Raw genomic sequence first — 19181 nt, 5'->3', positions numbered from 1 at the left:
CCAGTAATCCAGTAACAGTTACTATTTTGAAGTTACTTGCGCTACATATATGATTTAATGTACTAAGGCTAATTTAACAACAATATTTAAGTATCAACAACAAATATACTATTGATCAAAAAGCACTTTCTTATATTTTGACATGCTAACCAAGTGTGAGAATAGCAGAAATGAGTGGCTCTCTTGTGAAATGGAAAATACATTGTACTCTAATATGCATGTTACAAATCCAAAGAAATGTAAATTTATCCCCTGGCAAAAAAAATAAAAATAAATAAATCTTCCAGCCACACTGAACTGCAATCTGAATTTGACAAATTGGCCATGTAAAATGAATCTGTTTAAGTTTGGATTTTAGGATCGATTAAGTGAATTATTTAATAATAAAATAAAATAATATCGAATGTTAATAGTTACTGTTCAGAGCAACCAGTTATCACATTGCTATACAAAACATAAGAGGTAAATATTAAAAGACTACTGTTTTTTTTTTTTTTTTTTTTTTTTTGCAACTTCCCCAAAACAGATTTTAGAAAGTACTTGCACGCCCCCTACTGGTAAAAAGCATTAGCCAAAATAAATAAATAAAAACATAAATAAATTGGTACTTTGATTTTATTTACTTTAATATCTTTAAAAAAACGGAACAACTCTATTGACAAAAATAAATCAAAAGTAAAACACCTCAATGCTGAGTTTAAGATACGTTATGTGGCTCAATGGTGCCACTATTAGGCTAATAAGTTTCATTGCACTTGCCTGAGAAAATAGACTGGAAGTCCATTTGTTTTTATGCTGTATATTTGTTATTTTAATGTGTTTAAGCAGAGAAAAATAAGATTATTCAAAATCATAATATTAAAAAATATTTATGGCCAAATAAATAATTTTTTTCTTTTTTTCTGCTTAGTACTACAGAATGTGGCTACAATTTCTGTTACATTTTACAATCCACCCAAAGGCTGCAGCACACAATCAGCCACCCTGTTATCATATGTAGAAATGAAGTTAACCTGGATAAGAAAACCTGGATTTCAAAGACCCTTACAGATGAGACATCCTGAGCCGCTGATTTCTCTTTCTCTTTCTCTCATTACAGTTCCAACCATCCTCGAGACAGCTGAAACACAAAGACTTTCTCTTCATATGCAATGTCTTTACTGTTAGGACAGTCAGACAGTAGGCACCATGCAGACAGGATTCAGAGGACAGGGGTCAGGACTCAAGGACTTAGGTCCTCCGGAGCGGGTGCCACATTGAAACCGGTTTCCGCAGGGTCGCCAGCATCTGGTTCCAATGAGTTATTCCCATTCCACTGGCCTCTGGTCCGATGATCACATGACCCAGGTTTTCACCACGGCCATCCTCTGTGCTCTCAGCGACCGTCACTCTCAGAGAGAGATCCTGATAAACACCAACAAACCTTACAAACGCTGACGATAGACATAGAACACTAAATGTATATAATGACAGACAGACAGACACAGTCAGACAGACACAGTCAGACAGAAAGACAGAGTCAGACAGACAGACAGACACACACACACCGACAGACAGACACAAACAGACAGACAAACAGAAACAGTAAGACAGACAGACAGACATACACAGACCCAGTCAGACAGACACAGACAAACAGACACAGACAGACAGACAAACAGACAGACAGTCAGACACAGACAGAAAGACAGACAGACAGACAGACAGACACAGGCAGACAGTCATACACAGACAGACAGATACAGACAGACAGACAGACACACACACACACACACACACACACACACAGACAGACAGTCAGACAGTTAGACACAGACAGGCAGTCAGACAGACAGACAGACAGTCAGACAGTTAGACACAGACAGGCAGTCAGACAGTCAGACAGACAGACAGACAGACAGACAGACAGACAGACAGTCAGACAGTCAGACAGTCAGACACAGACACAGACAGATAGACAGTCAGACAGACAGATATTCAGACAGACAGACACAGGCAGACAGTCATACACAGACAGACGGACAGATACAGACAGACAGACAGACAGACACACACAAACACACACACACACAGACAGACAGACAGTCAGAAAGACAGACACAGACAGACACAGACAGACAGACAGACAGACAGACAGACATTCAGACATACACAGGCAGACAGTCAGACACAGACAGACAGACAGTCATACAAAGACAGACAGACAGACACAAAGACAGACAGTCAGACAGTTAGACACAGACAGACAGTCAGACACAGACAGACAGACAGACAGACAGACATACAGACAGACAGTCAGACAGACAGACACAGACAGACAGTCAGACACAGACAGACAGACAGACAGACAGACAGACAGACAGAGTCAGACAGAATAAGACCTGCAGGACGATGGCTGGCACTGAGAAGATCATAGCCTCATTGAAGATTGGATTAGTATCATCTCTTTTTATGGATGTCTTCTTTTTGCTGATCTTCCTGGCGTCCTGGAGAAGGTACACCTTCACAAACGGATCTGTTCACATGGAAACAGACAGAATTCAGTTCAAATATTAGCAAAGTAGCAGATGTTCCTGGATTCTATTTCTAGAACAACATTTCAATCAGCAAGTTGTTGCTCCAGCCTTATACTAACTCTAATTGATAAAATATTGTTTCACTAGAATCTAGCTCAGCTTCACACCTGCTGTAGTCTTTCCATTAGTCCAGACCAGGTTCTTTGCTTTGGCGATGACTATAGTGAGACGTTCTGCAGTCGGCAAATAACTGAGAGACAACAGGATCTCTCCGACAGCGTCCACAGCCTGAAGAGAAAAAAAAAAAAGATCCATTTTTGAACAGCTTCTATCACCTGACCCCTCTGAAAAAAATTATTCACCACTTTTTGAACTTTCTGTTACTATATAAAGTGAGGACACTGTATAAGATAATTGACCTTGTTGATGTCCTGCAGGTAGAGCCAGGCGTTAAACGGCCTGAATGCCAGGTCCAGATCTGACAGCTTGAGCTCTGCCACTCCAGCACTGATGCTCCGTTCATCTGAATCCACACCAAAGGTGGAGAACCGCAGACTGTTCTCCTCCAGATTTACTGAATCCATTGGAACAGAGAAGCGCTCGTCAAACATCACGGTGAAGGCATTTCTCTGGACCTGCAGAAGATAATAAAGAGAAAGAGACATTTCATTATCACTAATGATATGGGATTCAATTTGTACTTTCGTAGCTGGTTTCTACATTAGTTTTTTAATAAGACCAGCTCCGAATCATATACGAAGTCTATTAACTTCTCTTGTATATATGGCATTAATGATGTTTGAATGGTGATTTCAGTATTTAATGATTATTTACACCCCTATAAAGATCCTTAAAATTTAATTGGATGTTTTTATCATTTTAAAGTCTTCTATATTTAAATGAGCTCAGTTCTGATTGGCTGATGTCTTTGCTTATAAAATACTGATGTTATTGTTAACTTAAACTTAATAAATTAAAAAAATTTAATAAAGCATTTATATATATATATATATATATATATATATATATATATATATATATATATATATATATATATATATATATATATATATATATATATAATTATTAGGTGAAAAACCTACACTTTAAGCCCTTCACTGAAAATGTGAAATGTTGACTTGGTAACAAACTGAAATAAAGTATTAAAATCAGTAATAAAAAAAATATTGAGTAATATTAAACAAAACAAAGCTAATCAAAATGAAAAACGTATATAAAAAAAAATACTAAAACTACCAATAAATGATCATTGAAACTAAAAATATTAAATTGAAAGCTAATTCAAAATATTAATAAATACTGTAATTGTACATATATAAAATGACACTGATATTGTTGCTGAAGACTTCATAGACTTGTTATGTTAATGAAATATTAATGTGTTGAGGGTTTTGACATCAATATATGTCAGTTTCTTTTGTAAATTAATCTATTAAACTTTAATATCAACCTAACAGGAAAAATCCATGTATTTCATGATAAGACAAGAGTCTTATGGTTTAATACCTGTGTGGCCCCCAGGCTGATCTGCTGAGGGACCAGCGTGACGGTAATGTAGCAGCCCAGGAAGTTCTCCTCCTCCTTCTCCAGGAGGTCTTTACCCTGGTGCAGTGAGACGAGCAGAAGTGAAGCCCGAGTGTCCACCTCCAGCGTGACCTCCAGCTGTCCCACCGTGAACTCGTGCCCGAAGGTTTGAGCGATAGAAGAGATGGAGCACAGCGATTCAGAGGACGCGGAGCGGTTCAGGGTGCCTCCGCTCGGGTCCAGCTCTCGACTCATCAACTCCAGCGTTCCCAGATCCCGAAGCCCATCTGGAGTGTCCAACAGCTGGAGACTCGGCTTTCGGCTCACAGAGGACGCCCTCCGCTGGTTGGAAGCTGCAACGCGCTGCATGAAAACCAGTCAGTATCATATTATAAACACAGCATTCTGTTTTATTTTTTGTTTTAGACAAAATTATAAATTATTATAATACTTATGTATTGTAAATGGTACATATATATATATGTGTGTGTGTATACAATATATGTTTAGTCTTAATATAGTTTACTCATATAATTTTATTTTTAATATTTAAGATTTAAATTAATATATATACTTTTTTTATATTGACATTACTATATAGATAGATAGATAGATAGATAGATAGATAGATAGATAGATAGAAATTCCAAATAATAATTAAGAAAAATTCAATAAATTATATATTATTTATTTTTTATATATACTTTTTTATCTTTTTAATGAATTTACTATAAATTTGTTTTAGAAAACTCTGTCAATATATGCATTATAATACATATATATATATATATATATATATATATATATATATATATATATATATATATATATATATATATATATATATATATATATATATAATTTTTACTATTAAGATGGAAAACCCATGTGGAAAACCAGTGCTTGATTACAGAAAAGTGGTTTGATTACCTTCTGTCTGACCTCAGAGTGGGAGGAGCCATATTTCTCCTGCAGGTAGCGGTAGTGGAAGTTTGGGTACGGAGATGGAGTCGGGAAGGAGCCGGATTTATATAATTTCCACAGATTCACTATAACCACAGCAAACAGAACCAGGAAGCCGAACACAAACAAACACACCTCCCAGCCAGGCGGGTTCAGCACCACTGATACACACACACACACACACACACACACACACACACACACACACACACACAATCAGAAACTCACTTAGAGGAACTCATATGAAAACAAGAGGCATATGAATGATGACTGCTCACCGCTCAGGTGATATTCAGAAATATCCTGACCCTGCACAGACATAGTGCCACCTGAAACACACAGCACAGTACAACACGTTCTTAAACACATTGTTAATTTAACATGGTAACCAGAGTTACCACAGTTATTATCATCACAAACTATAATATATATGACCTATAGGTAAAAACCATGGCAGCATCACAGTACATGAAAAAAGACCAGAAAACATGATATTTTCGTGGCACATATCAAAATAACATTAAAATACCATAATATGGTATTACTACAGTAGTACATATGCAAATGTACTATGGTATTACCATGGTAAAAAAAATAAATGTCCAGAAAAACATGGTATTAACATGGCCCATATCCAAATAACATCAAAATATCATATTATTACCAAGGTACATATCCAAAAATACCATGGCAATACCATGGGTACAAAATGTGATGTTGTGATGGTGCATGCAAATAATTGTCCAGAAAAACATGTCATAATCATGGATCATATCCAAATAACATTAAAATACTATAGTATTTCCATGGTACATATACAAAATACCATGGTAAAAAAAATGGCTTTATCATCAGGTTTCAAGAAATCATATTACTGTAGTAAAAAAAATAATTATTAGAATATCTATGCATTGTAAATTATAATATATAACAGTTAATATTAATTAATAAAACATTAACTTTTTAATAAAGCAAGATTAATATGAAGTAATTCATATATATATATATATATATATATATATATATATATATAGAATTTTTATATTAATACCATATAGTCTATAATTTTACTCTATTCAGACATTTATTATAATAATTTATCATTTGTTCCTCAGATTTTCTGTGGATCCTTTGCAGAGTTTGGGGTATTTCTATGGTAAATGCCCAAAAAACATGGTACATGTCAACATTTTAATTATAATTTATAAATGTATAATGATTTGTATTATCATTATTATAACCAGTGCTTTAAGTGGGCCGGTACGCACCTGTACTCAGTACCACCACTTCCAAATATAGCTCTTGAGCATACCACCACCTCTCTTTGTGCCCAGAACATTCTTTTAGCATACCGGTAGGTTCATTTGGACATCTGTTTCAATAGGGGGTTTAATCCTTTGCCTTCACTGCCGCTTTTCAGAGCACCCTTCACAATCCACTATTCCTAATTCTTCCTAGTTCCTAATTCTTCCTAGTTCGGAGTATGGAGCGTTGAATCATTTGAACCAGTTTGGGAGTTCGGAGCAGGATCGCGAAACATTTGAGTCAGTTCTGGAGTTCGGAGCAGCTTCGCGGATTATTTGAATCAGTTCGAGAAATCGGAGCGGGTTCGCGAATCATTTGAGTCAGTTCGGGAGTTCGGAGCGGGTTCGCGAATCATTTGAGTCAGTTCGGGAGTTCGGAGTGGGTTCGCGAATCATTTGAGTCAGTTTGGGGATCGCAAATCATTTGAATCAATTTGGGAGTTCGGAGCGGCTTCGCGGATCATTTGAATCAATTCGAAAGTTCGTATAGGGTTCGCGAATCATTTAAATCAGTTCGGGAGTTCAAAGTGGGTTCGCTAATCATTTCAATCAGTTCGGGAGTTCGTAGCGGGTTCGCGAATCATTTGAGTCAGTTCTGGAGTTCAAAGCGGGTTTGCAAATCATTTGAGTCAGTTTAGGGATCGCGAATCATTTGAATCAGTTCGGGAGTTCGCTATGGGAGTTCGTAGCGGGTTCGCGAATCATTTGAGTCAGTTCGGGAGCTCGGAGCAGGTTCGCGAATCATTTGAGTCAGTTCGGGAGTTCGGAGCAGGTTCGCGAATCATTTGAGTCAGTTTGGAAGTTTGAATGCAGTAATGCAGTAGCTCTTTCTAAGGGTATTTTTTCAAAATCCTTTTGCACATTTTATTTATGTTCAGTTTTTCTTTCTATCTCAAGCAAATCCACAAACTAATAAAAGGTTTAATTATTAAGGTTGCCTGTTGACTGCTGTATATAAAAGCCCTTCAATATAGTTGTTGTTACCTCAGGGGATGAGGGGAATCATCAAAAAAAAGAAAAAAAAAAGAAAATATTTTTGGCTATAATAGAGTAGCTACCGGCACCTCTTTTGGGCCACTTAAACCACTGATTATAACTGTTGCAAGTGGTATAATAAGCTTTCAAAATCTTGCTCTCCTTTTAAATAATTTAATTTTGATGACAGGGGTGACTAATTAAAAGTAACCACAAGAACTGCAGTTACTGTGGTATTTTTGCCAGAATCGATGGTCCCCATGGATAACTTTTATAAGTCATAAACAATCCGCTCTTTCCTGAGAGAAAACTTAAGACAGGAACAAGAGAAGTTAGGTCTAAAAAGAGAGAAAGTGAGAGGCGTGTATGGTGTGAGTCACACTGAGACTTGTGGGTAATCAGATGAAGGGAGCAGCGGGAGCAGAGAGAAGACTTCTGTAGAAGATTATGACAACGGGCCAATTAAAGCTTCTGAGACGCTCTCACAGCGCTCACGTGTTCACAGCCGCAGGGTTATGAGCGCAGGGTCGGGGCATTATGGGTTTCACATGTCTGCTGTGAAATGAATATGTGTTGAAGGCGTTCTGTCAGGAATCTCAGCAGCAGCTCTGTGTTACTGCCCACGCTCAGGCTGTAATGACTACAGGAGCACAGATGGACACACACACACACACACACACACACACACACACTCTCTCTCTCTTGGATCAGTGATACCGTCTGGACGTTGGAGCCAGTATCCCAAAATAATTTCCCAAATGACACATTGACTTGTGAGCTGTAAACCGTCATCTAGATAAACAATGAATCATGGAGCAGATATCCCAAACCTGCTTGCTTCAGTACGTTTGGTTTGTTTCCTTTCAGGTCCTGTAGAAAAGTAACGATCGCTTCTCTTGCTGTTTACGATGCCATTAGTGAAATAAGATTGAAGTCGCTGTGTAGAGGTTAAAGTCTTAACAGACCTAAAGGTACAGCCAAAAATAACATTTCTGTCATTATTTACTCAACCTTTAGTAGGCAATTGTTTAAACACTATCATCATTTTTTTTTTTTTTTTTTACATTTTTTGAATTCATTTTAATTTTAAATATAAATTAAGATTGTTATTTTGTTTAGTGATTGTATTTTTTTGTATTATTATTATTTAGCCAATTTTTTATTTCCAGTTGTTTTCATCCTTTGACTGAAGCTTATTTCAATTACCATATATATACACACACACAAAGTATGCTAGTTTATTATTTTTTAATCAAATATAATATATGTTAGAAAGGTCGATGTTTAATGGATAGTTTCAGCCAGAAATCATTTACTCCACTTCATGCAGTGATTTTAAAAGTTTATATACTATTATAGTATTAATATTTTAATTTAGTATAGTTACAGTCTTAATTTTCCAGCCTTATATATATATATATATACTAATTAATTTAATATATTATTATTTAATTCTATTTATATTATTATTTAATATTATTGAATTGTGTGTGTACATTTTTATTATTATTATTTATTTTTTACATTTAATTTTTTCTATATATATATACGTATATATATATATATATATATATATATATATATATATATATATATATATATATATATATATATATATATATGCATGTATGTATGTATGTATGTGTAAGGGTTACATAAAGTTGATTTTTTAATAGGCTAAATAGCCTATTTAATAAACAGGATTAAGAGTTAATAAATAATAATGAATAGTGACAACCAAAGAACAAAAAAAAAAAACCTTTAAACCATTCACTTTTTTTATGGGAAAAATTTTAAATTTCCATAAAATCTCTATTTTGTGTTTGAAAATAAATTAATATAAATGTTACTGATGCATGGGGGGTTGAAAGATCCCTTTAAAGATCTGTATCTATCTTCCATGAAACCCTAAACGCAAAGTTAATATACTGGAAAAAGCATCTAAACGGATTAATCCTTGAAAACAGATTGATTTCCTTCTAAAAGCCTCTCCACCGAGCAGCGCTGGTATCCAGGAGCCCCGGACCGAGCCAAACTAAATCACGAGAGCTAATCAAGATGCTCTGAGCGGCTCTGCGGCGCTAATCATTCAGATATGATTGTTTTCCCGCGGACAGAGCAGCTTTCAGAGCGGATGAAATAGAGGCCGAGAGCAGGAGCGGCTGGAGGGGCTCAGGTCTGCACTGTCAGCTTCTCTCACGAGCGAACGATGATAAATCAAGCGTGCTTTTAATCTCCAGAATGACTCCTAATAACACTTCCAGTGAAACACAAGCGACGAGAGATGCTGCCTGCAGGAGCAAGAAACCTGTCTGGAGAAAGACAACCCTACCAGAACAACGGACACGTAATGTAAACAACGACAAAGCTCAATAACTGACAGACACAGCATTAGACACACAAAACTGACACAAAAAGTGCACAAAACTCCCAAAATACAACACACACACACACACACACACACCGTGCTTCCACTTCGCAGCTGTTGTACGGGGGGTGTGCAATGTTTTATTTGACCCTTGGGTATTAAATTAATGCCCCCATCAGAGGAAGGTCCAATCACGATCACCATGGCAACCACCCGAACCGCGGGCACGCGCACTGCATCAGCACGTGAACGGGCCTGAACTTCCAGTTCCACGTCAAGCGAAAACCAACAGGCAGAAAACGCATGAGAATAATTATGCATGTCTGAAATGCATATTGCATAGGCTACTAATAAATCATCGTATGAAATAATATGCATATATATAGATATTATGCATATTATTATTATTACTTTATATTCATAATGTAGGATAAATTCGCGACATTTGCAGCATATGCACGTGAGAAATGAGCGCTTATGCGTGCTCTTACCTTCAGCAGTGTCTGTTTCTCCCGCTCCTGCTCGCGCACACTCTCATCCATCAATTTACGCGCATTACAGCATCCGATGCACGTGCAGGACCCGTTCGCTTCTGACGCGCGTTTAGATCCGATCAGAAAGTGAGCCTGGGTTTTCCTCTGCGCATGATGAAGATCTGAATGCAGGAGTCCCACCCCTGCAATGCAACTTCAGCACCAACACACACACACGGACGCACGCGCACGCACACACATAGACGGACAGGGAGAAGAGGCGCTCTGTCACACTGAATATTTCTCAGGGTTGATTAAAGCACACTGAAGTCTTGGCTACAGCATGCTACGAAACATTTCCACCGTTACCAGCCAGATAAAAGAGACATTAGCGTTCAATAAAGCTTTGTGCTTTTGTGACAACATGCCCCAGTAGTGGCACTATAGGGGGCAAGTTGTCACAGCAGAACCTGAAATTAAACAGCCCATTATATTTAAACAGCAAATGCGTCACAATACAAAAATATCATCAAATACAGCCTGCATGTAAATAGTGACCATAAATAATAACACCTACATAAATCTTTTTTTCAGTAAGGTGCAATAATCAATAAAACTAGTTTTTATGAGAAGTAGAAATAATATTCTAACAATAAGAAATTGCACCATAATAGACTGTTTTCCCTGAAGTTATCCTTGATTGGTCAGGTCCAAGGAGATAAACCTGCCATTTTTATTTTTGACTATGTATCATCAGCTAAACGTACGTTTATTGTTCAGGTATACATTTTGAATAATAACATTTATTAATCTAAATAAATGCCGCATACATCCAGTATTTATTATCATCCATCCTAATAAATAAATCACTTACACAGTACAAAATGTCCCCATGAAAACAAATTTATTTACAGGATGCCAACCACCACAGTAGCAGCAGTTTTTCCCAAGAGGAGTGACGTCATGTAAACCTAGTGTGCTGTGCAATCACTACAGAAGATAAAGTCTGAAAGGCATCTAAATGCCTGTGATTTTAGAGTATAACAGATAAAATCCATCTCAGAGGCCTAAGATCAGTGTTAATGAGTTTTCAGAAAAACTTGCAGGTGAAGCCAAGCTCAAAGACAGAGAAAACTCATAAAAGGAAAATTAAATAAAAGGAAACAAAAGTCACGAGAAATATAGTAAAAAGCAGAGGTAAAATATTTACAATTCCTCAACAAAATCTAAGTGATTTACATTCAGTATTGCAATAAAAGCTTCTTTTTTTGTCTTCATCGATGTCCATCAGTCCATCTTTGATCTACGGAGATCAGTGTGTGACGGTAGAGTTCAGAACTCCAGTCTTGACGTTGGATTTTCCGCTTGAGAGCTCCCGCTGTAGGCAAAAGCACAATTATATGAGTATGAAGTTATATTTCCATTAGACACTCCACAACCCTTCACGTTTATGCTTCTTTTAGCGGTCTTAAAGGGATAGTTCACCCAAAAATTAAAATTCGGTCATCATTTACTCTCCCTCGAGCTGTTCGAGTTTCTTTCTTATGTTAAAAACAAAAAGACATTTTGAAGGATGTTGGTAACTACTAAACAGTTGCTGGTAGCCATTGACTTCCATAGTACAGGAAATGAAATAATGAAGTCAATGGCTACAAGCAACTGTTTAATAACCAACATCTTTATAATATATTTTGTGTGTGACCAATACAAAGAAACGTAAAAAAAAAAAAAAAGTAAACAAATTTGCAACAACTTAAAGCTGCGGTAGGTAACTTTTGACGCTCTAGCGGTTAATAAACAGAACTGCTTGCGTCTTGCGGAAGAACATCGTAGCCGGAGCTACTTCTCTCTGTTTATGTCTATGAAGAATCACAAAGGTACTGGGTTACTCCGCCGCGGTACCCCCGAAGCAATCTAAAATAGCCCGAATATAAACACTTATTATAGGTGCACCCTAGTGATTCAGGACAAGCTAAAAACACGGTTTGGAAAATGGATTCATGGTGTTTTCACTTATCATATACATTTTTCTACATTTTGAACACAAACAAAGTTACGGACCGCAGCTCTGATTGGTTGTTTCTTACTGGGAGCGGTCAGTAACTGCAAATGGCAATAGGACCACTGGGAGGAGCCAGAGGAGCTTGATTTTTTTCACAGATTATCTGTCTCATATTCTACTGTCAGGACATAATGACAGGTTTAACAAATATGTAAAAAATATATTTTTACAAAAGTTCCCTACTGCACCTTTAAGGGAGTGAGTAAATGACAATTTTAATTTGGGCGAACAGTCCTTTTAAAACTATAGGTTCGATGTTTTCTTTTTAATTAGCTGAAGAAACATCAGTGACAGGCAAAATAATTCAACATCCTGCCCAGCGAATCAATATTGACAGAAAGGACTAATTTCATCTAACAACTGTCATGTCGCCATTTCACAACTTTTCTCCAATTTTGATAGAGTCGTTAAAAACAGCAGATCGTGTTTAAGTCGTGGTGTTCTTTTGTTCTCACTGCACTGTTAGAAGCTGAAAGTGCACACACACACACACACAGACCCTCCTCCGTTAGTCGGGTTAGATGAGAAGAGTGTGTGTTAATAGTGTGAGGTGCAGTCAATGTCTTTAGATATACAGACCTGGACGCTGCAGTGGATTCAGAGTCCTTCTATAACAGAAGGCACAGTAAGCAGACGGAGGTCACTTGATTTCATCTGCTGCCTGTGTGTCTAGACGGCTAACTGCAGGATAATGAACTTACCGCAAACTCCGAGTAGGAGGAGGCCACAGATGTGATGGAGTAGTTTCTTTGAGGGCTGGCGGCTATTGTGCGCAAAGCTCCGCTCAGATGGGAGATGTTCTCTTTATTCCTCTCCAGCCCACGAGGGGTTCGGCCACGGGCAGGTGTCCGCGCACCCAGCTAGCAGAGGAACACAGCTCATAGATTTATTGATTATACTATAAATGCATGTAACCATGTAGTGCTTCAAGCATAACTCACCTTGCTGGAGGAAAGGGGCGGTCTTAAAGAAGGGGAGGGGCATATGGAACGGAGTGTCGTGTTGGGGGTGGAGCTACACATGCTAGAGGTGGAGATCAGCTTAAAAAGAAGAATACATATTTTTTATTTATAATATATCAGCACATCTGATTGAGAGATTGATCAATAGTTTGTTTCCCGTTTTTAAAATCTGCTGACAAGACAATTTTCTGCTTTTAAAAGTCATTACTATGTAGTTAATATTAAGCAAAATGTATTTTAAGTAAAAAAAAAAAAAATTCCATAATTTTTATAAAATAATTATACAATATTACATTTGCAATTTTCTATTAGCCCTTATATTAAAATGGATCTTTACATTTATAATGCATATATGAGATTATATAATTGCATTAAATCATTCATTTGAAAAACGTGCATGCATTTTGTAAACTAAAATATAAAGACGCATACACAAAACTAAATATACAAAAACACATTACACAATGTGCATTGCATTTTATATAAGAAATATATAAACTAATTTAGAACGATTTTATTATATTTAATTTACTTAAGCAATGTTTGTGTAGATTTACGATCATCATAAAATGATGCAGTAATATTTGATATTTATTTTATCTGTCATATCTGGTTTTAGCTTCCCTGGTGTTGATATTGATTATATCTCATTGGCTGATAGTTAGCACACGTATACAGTCAGCACCTTGCGTGTTTTTCCGGGTGTCGGGGTTCCCGCGAGTCTCCTCTTGGTTGGAGTTCTGATGATGGTGCCGTACAGTAGATCTTCCTCCGTCTGCTTTATTTTCTTCATTTGCTGCACAATACAAACCTCATATCAGAAACCAATATTCAAAATAAAATTAATTAGTCAGAAGTAGCAATTTCAAGAAGAACGTCTTCGTACCCGTTCCTCTTTTTCTCTCTCTTTCTCCATGCGGTGTTGATTCCACTGGTCTTCCACAAATTGCAGAAACGGCTGTCCGTGCACACGGAACTCTTTACAGTGCGCTGCTTCCCATTGGTCAATCTGAGCCTTCAGACTCTTCTCCAGCTGGCCAATCACACAAAATACAATCAAATCAGCATACAAGCCATTCCAGGAAATCAAACATCAGTTTGCCTAAAGAGCGGCTCAAACCTTCGGCAAACTCTTCTGCAGGTCAACCCTCTGTTTCTCCTCCTTCAGCAGGTTTCCTCCTCTGTTGTTAAAGCGAGAGGGGTCCGTGGCTTTTTTCTGGAGAAAGAAGACCAAGCATATTTAGTCTCAGTTTTGCAAACCTTTTAATGTTTCTTCTGAAACTTTTCAGCCGGTCTCCTCTGATTTATCACCTCCAGTTCCTGATAGAGAGCCCAGTTGCTGCTCCAGGTGGAGACAGCGTCGTACAGCTCGCTGTGTTCAGCATAGTCCTGCTTCAGTCGCTCCAACTCCAGCTCATGTTCACGCAACACCTCCTCTTCCAGATCATCTAACCGCACAAAAGCAACAAAATCAGTCAATCTCTGTGCACTTTTAAAAACTATTGCTCAATCACAATTACCATAAAATCTTTAATCAACATGCCAGATTGAGATTAGGTCAGCATTACATCACTTGCTCACCAATGGATCCTCTGCAGTGAATGGGTGCCGTCAAAATGAGAGTCCAAACAAATAAACAAAGACTCCATCAAAAGCTATTGTTTTGTTTTTATCATCTCTTATTCTGACGGCACCCATTCACTTTAGAGGATCCATTGTTGTACAAGTGATGTATTTTTTTTAATATATGTTCCTATGAAAACAACCATTAATCTTGCTGACCAGAGATTGGGAGGGGGTGTGTGTGTACATTTTAGCAAATATTCATTTTTGGGTGAAAGGCTCTTTTAATAATACCCTCAAAAATTATATTTAAAAGTAAAATCTTCTGTATTTTCCCACAACAAACGCAGTAGTTCATTTTTGTACTCTAAAGTACGCAGATTGGGATTTTGCCTAGAAACTATCTGTTGGCATACCGCTGTGATAGGGAGTGAAGGCTTGTCTCTGCTCCGGGCTGAAGTAACATTTCTCCCAAAACTTGACGATCTCTGATCGGATTGCGTGAATAACGCGCTGGATGTTTTTCTTTTTCAGTTCCTCAAGTCGCTGCAGCTCTGCCTGCAGCTGTGAGGAAGACGGCGTGAGGGATGGTTTAGAATTCCAGCAGAAGCGAAAGAGGAACAATGTGACCTACTTTAGTGACAAGGGAGTACTTACTGCGTTCAGTCTGCTTTTTGAGCTAGTGAGGGTGTTGTGCAGCAGACTCTCTCTTTCTTCCTCAGGAACCTGCAACATCTCCCACAGCTGCTCGATACGACCACGGATGGACACACACAGCGCTTCACTTTCAGCTTTACGGCTCTCCAGCTGAAATACAACACACACACACTATGACCTAATGACATTTCACCAACTGAAAACAGACTTCAGAAATGATTGTTGGTATAATGATACCATGAAGCAAAGCTGAATTATCAGCATCATTATGCCTCAGTGTCACATGATCCTTCAGAAAGTCTTTTATACGGCGTTGCTGCTAAAGCAACATTTCTTCTTATCAATTTTTAAAACCACTGCGTTCTCATTTTAACAGACGGCTTTTTGGTTACACCCCAAAATAAAAAGGAACAGCTCAAAAGAACTGAAGTGTGTGTACCTGGTGCAGTAACACTTTGAGCGCACTGAGGTTTTCCACGGAAAGGCAGAAAGCGTCTTCATCTTCACACACAGCGTCTTTCTCAAAAGAGGTGTCAGGATGCTGCTCCAGATCCTCCATCAACACTGTGATCTGACGCTTCATTCCCACAAACTCGGCATGACGGCGCTCCTGTAAACACACACATGCACACTTCCTGTAACCAAACTGATAGAAACTTTCATCAGAGAAGCAAACTACCTTACTATTCACTTAAGGATGCAGGATATACCCGACATAAAAAATCTGCAATGTTTAGCATGGTCTCACACTCAGAAAGGCTGCATTTATTTGATCAAATCTACGGTAAAGACAGTAATATTGTCAAATATTACTACAATTTAAAAGAACTGTGATGCAAAGCTGAATTTTCAGCATCATTACTCCAGTCTTCAGTGTCACACGATCAGTCTAGTAACAAAAATATTCAGCATTGGGAACATAAAAAATGTTTCTTGAGCAGCAATATCACAATGATATCTGAAGGATCATGTGACACTGAAGACTGGAGTAATGACAATAACAACAGAAAAAGTTTTTACTGTAATTTTGATAAAATAATTCCAGCATAAGAGACTTCTTTCAAAAACACACAAAAAAATTATTCCAATCTTTTGACTGGTAATGTATTGTGTGTGTGTGTATATATATTTAAATTAAAAATTAAAATTAAATTAAATTTATGCATTTAGCAGACACTTTTATCTAAAGCGACTTACAGTCCATTCAGGCTATCAGTTATTACTTTTTTTTTAACCTATCATGTGTTTCCCCGGGGAATCGAACCCCCAACCTTGCGCTTGATAAGCAACGCTCTGCCAATTGAGCTACAGGAACACATACATATACATACATACATATATATACATATACATATATATACATATATATATATATATATATATATATATATATATATATATATATATATATGTGCCACACAGTGGTTTGAACATACCTTGATTAATGAATTATTGGAAAACCGCATGCATTTCGATATAGTCATCTTAACATGTCAATACTATTTCACATATTAAAACAAAAAAGCGGACAGCTCTGAAAGTGTGTTAGTGTGTTTTACCCTCTCCTGGTTGCGTGTGTTGTTGTGTTGTCTGTAGTTCTGCAGCTGCTGCTGTGACGGGACATGTTCAGGATGGATGGGGAACAGCTCATCACACAAGATGTCACACAGATCTTGATCCTGCTGAATCAGAGACTTCAGCTCGCTCTGACGAGCACTTTTCTCTTTCAGCATCATCTTGACCTGCGTACGTAGATCCTTCTCCAGCTGCAGCATTGTAAGGCCATCCTCCTCCTGCCAAACACACAAAATCTCCAGTCTGATTGGCCGGCTTGACAAAACATCAAGAAGCAAGAGAGCACAGGTTGTATCAAGCTGTTCTCCAAACTATCTTGTATCAGAGTGACTCACCTGACACTCCTGCACCTGAAGCTCACTACACAGGCTGGTCACCTCTTTTCTGCATGCTTCAATACTGCTCAGCAAGCGCTTCTTCAGCCCTTCCTCCTCTGCGATCATCATATCCAGCAGATTCTGCAATCACAGAGATTTCACGGTGAATCTTTGTCTCCGTCCTCCAGTCAGTGAGAAACACGGTTGACCTGAACTGACTTTGATGTGCATGTGGACGGCGTCCGTTCGCTGAAGCCTCTGGTCTTCTGGGATCCCGATCTCCTCCCAGATGTCCTTCAGCTCTCCGAGGGCCTTGCCCAAACATGCTACAGACTCTGCAGCGTGGATTTCACTGCAATGACACACATTCATATTTAATGAATACATGCTCTGGCTCTGTTGTCAGACTTCAGAGTTGCAAATTAAACAGTAAAATGTTTTTTCAATAGTTTTCTTATGAATTAATAACCAAATCAACAGCATTACTGACAATTATATATTTATTAAAGTCTCAATCACAAATGTATCAGCAAAAGAATATTTTTAATAATATATGAGCAGCATTACTGATTTGTTACTGTATTGTTGAATAAATAAAATCATTATGTTCCATTAATACACCAATTATTGATTATAATTAAAGAAACTTGAAATAGGTTTGTTGAAAACCTCGGTTTATAAATATCAGTACTTAGTTAACTTACGTGCTAATGCAAAATTAAGATGTTTTTTTAAACAAATTACGAAAACTTCGACCACTGACCTACCTAAACACTATTTTCAATGAAGCTAACCATACATATGCAAGTCTACACATTAACACAGACTATACTCTTCAAAGTCTGTCTTTCTCTTACCTCTTCCTCATCCTGTGGTTCCGCCGTAGATCTCTGAAGAGATTTAAGTGCTATATAAACACTTCCAAAGTTTAGCGTACGCTTTATTTGACGATCTATCCGACGACTGGCTTGAAAAGTCTGGCTAAAAATTCAAACGCTGCACCGACACGCCTCTGGTCTCTGATTGGTGGACACCAAGCTAGGCAACTACATCCTGTTCACTGATAGGCTGATGGACATCATAGATACCATTCAAGCGCACTGATTGGCTGACAATTCAAGCCAGCTGACTGACTCATAGACATATAAATAACTAGACGCCTCATTGGCCGCTCGACCGCACGTCAACGTCGCCGCCATATTGGAGCGGGCAACTGTCATAACTCTCATATCAGGACAGAAGAAAACATATCTGACTCATCGACAGATTGGACACCTACAAACCGTCACACGATAGTAAAAACAGATCTCGGGGTGTTATCTTTCACAGGTAAGACTCAGCTGTTCTTTCTCGATGTTTTTGGTCATTTTTAACTTTATGTTGACAGCTTAATTAACCACCAGTGTCAGACGATTAATAATATCGCTAGCGTAGTTAGCAGTGAAGGCTGAGACTTCATAAGAACTCAGAGTTTAAATTAATTCTTATTACGTTTTAACTTATATTGCCATTTATATAATAAACTAAATGGTGTTATGAGCACAATATACAGAGTGAGCCCTTTGACTGTCTAGATTAATGATGGAGCTAAAGCTTCTCTCTTTAATTTCACTACCGTTACTTATTTACAAAGATGAAGTGGTAACACTTTAGAATACTAGTCCTTTAGTTAATGTTAGTTAATGTATTAATTAACACGAACAAACAATGAACAATACATTTATTACTGTATTTATTCATCTTTGTTCATGTTAGTTAATGAAAATACAGTTTTTCATCGTTAGTTCATGCTAATTCAGAGTGCATTAACTAATGTTAACAAGCACAGCTTTTGTTTTAAATAATGCATTAGTAAATGTTGAAATGAACATCAACTAAGATTAATAAATGCTGTAGAAGGA

General features: G+C 37.5%; 2 protein-coding genes across 3 annotated transcripts; both read right to left on the bottom strand.

The window, feature by feature from the left end:
* Window positions 1-391: 391 nt before the first annotated feature.
* Window positions 392-10533, bottom strand: LOC113043202 (synaptotagmin-12-like). Its single transcript, XM_026202428.1, has 8 exons — window positions 10163-10533; window positions 5303-5353; window positions 4992-5185; window positions 4044-4424; window positions 2936-3151; window positions 2684-2804; window positions 2382-2515; window positions 392-1404 (listed from the first exon to the last, which is right to left on the bottom strand). Exons 2-8 carry the CDS (start codon window positions 5343-5345, stop codon window positions 1231-1233), a joined length of 1263 nt encoding a protein of 420 aa, XP_026058213.1. The 5' UTR covers window positions 5346-5353; window positions 10163-10533; the 3' UTR covers window positions 392-1230.
* Window positions 10534-11029: 496 nt separating this feature from the next.
* On the bottom strand, window positions 11030-18296 carry LOC113043200 (protein regulator of cytokinesis 1-like). Of its 2 annotated transcripts, XM_026202426.1 has the most exons (15): window positions 18138-18296; window positions 17500-17632; window positions 17299-17421; window positions 16948-17181; window positions 15828-15998; window positions 15389-15538; window positions 15148-15295; window positions 14480-14616; window positions 14289-14384; window positions 14055-14201; window positions 13854-13964; window positions 13148-13246; window positions 12908-13066; window positions 12786-12814; window positions 11030-11522 (listed from the first exon to the last, which is right to left on the bottom strand). In XM_026202426.1, the coding sequence occupies exons 1-15, from the start codon at window positions 18146-18148 to the stop codon at window positions 11477-11479; spliced, it is 1794 nt and encodes a 597-aa protein (XP_026058211.1). In that variant the 5' UTR covers window positions 18149-18296; the 3' UTR covers window positions 11030-11476. The 2 variants fall into 2 exon arrangements, with proteins under 2 accessions (XP_026058211.1, XP_026058212.1); XM_026202427.1 differs by lacking the exon at window positions 12786-12814.
* Window positions 18297-19181: the final 885 nt, after the last annotated feature.

Source organism: Carassius auratus, chromosome 25 (assembly GCF_003368295.1).
Source record: "Carassius auratus strain Wakin chromosome 25, ASM336829v1, whole genome shotgun sequence".
NCBI lineage: Eukaryota > Metazoa > Chordata > Actinopteri > Cypriniformes > Cyprinidae > Carassius > Carassius auratus.
Note: the sequence above shows the minus strand (reverse complement) of the source record. Positions and strands in the feature narration are given on the sequence as shown.

What these genes read in the sequence shown, in the direction of transcription:
- LOC113043202 (XM_026202428.1), bottom strand. Translation starts at nt 5,345, where the DNA reads ATGTCTGTGCAGGGTCAGGATATTTCTGAATATCACCTGAGCG. An exon ending in ACCTGCAGGACATCAACAAG is followed by an intron (nt 2,805 to 2,935) that starts GTCAATTATCTT and finishes TTTTCTCTTCAG; the next exon opens with GCTGTGGACGCTGTCGGAGA. An exon ending in TAATGGAAAGACTACAGCAG is followed by an intron (nt 2,516 to 2,683) that starts GTGTGAAGCTGA and finishes CCATGTGAACAG; the next exon opens with ATCCGTTTGTGAAGGTGTAC.
- LOC113043200 (XM_026202426.1), bottom strand. An exon ending in CAAAAAGCAGACTGAACGCA is followed by an intron (nt 15,296 to 15,388) that starts GTAAGTACTCCC and finishes TCTTCCTCACAG; the next exon opens with CTGCAGGCAGAGCTGCAGCG. An exon ending in TGCAGAAGAGTTTGCCGAAG is followed by an intron (nt 14,202 to 14,288) that starts GTTTGAGCCGCT and finishes GTGATTGGCCAG; the next exon opens with CTGGAGAAGAGTCTGAAGGC.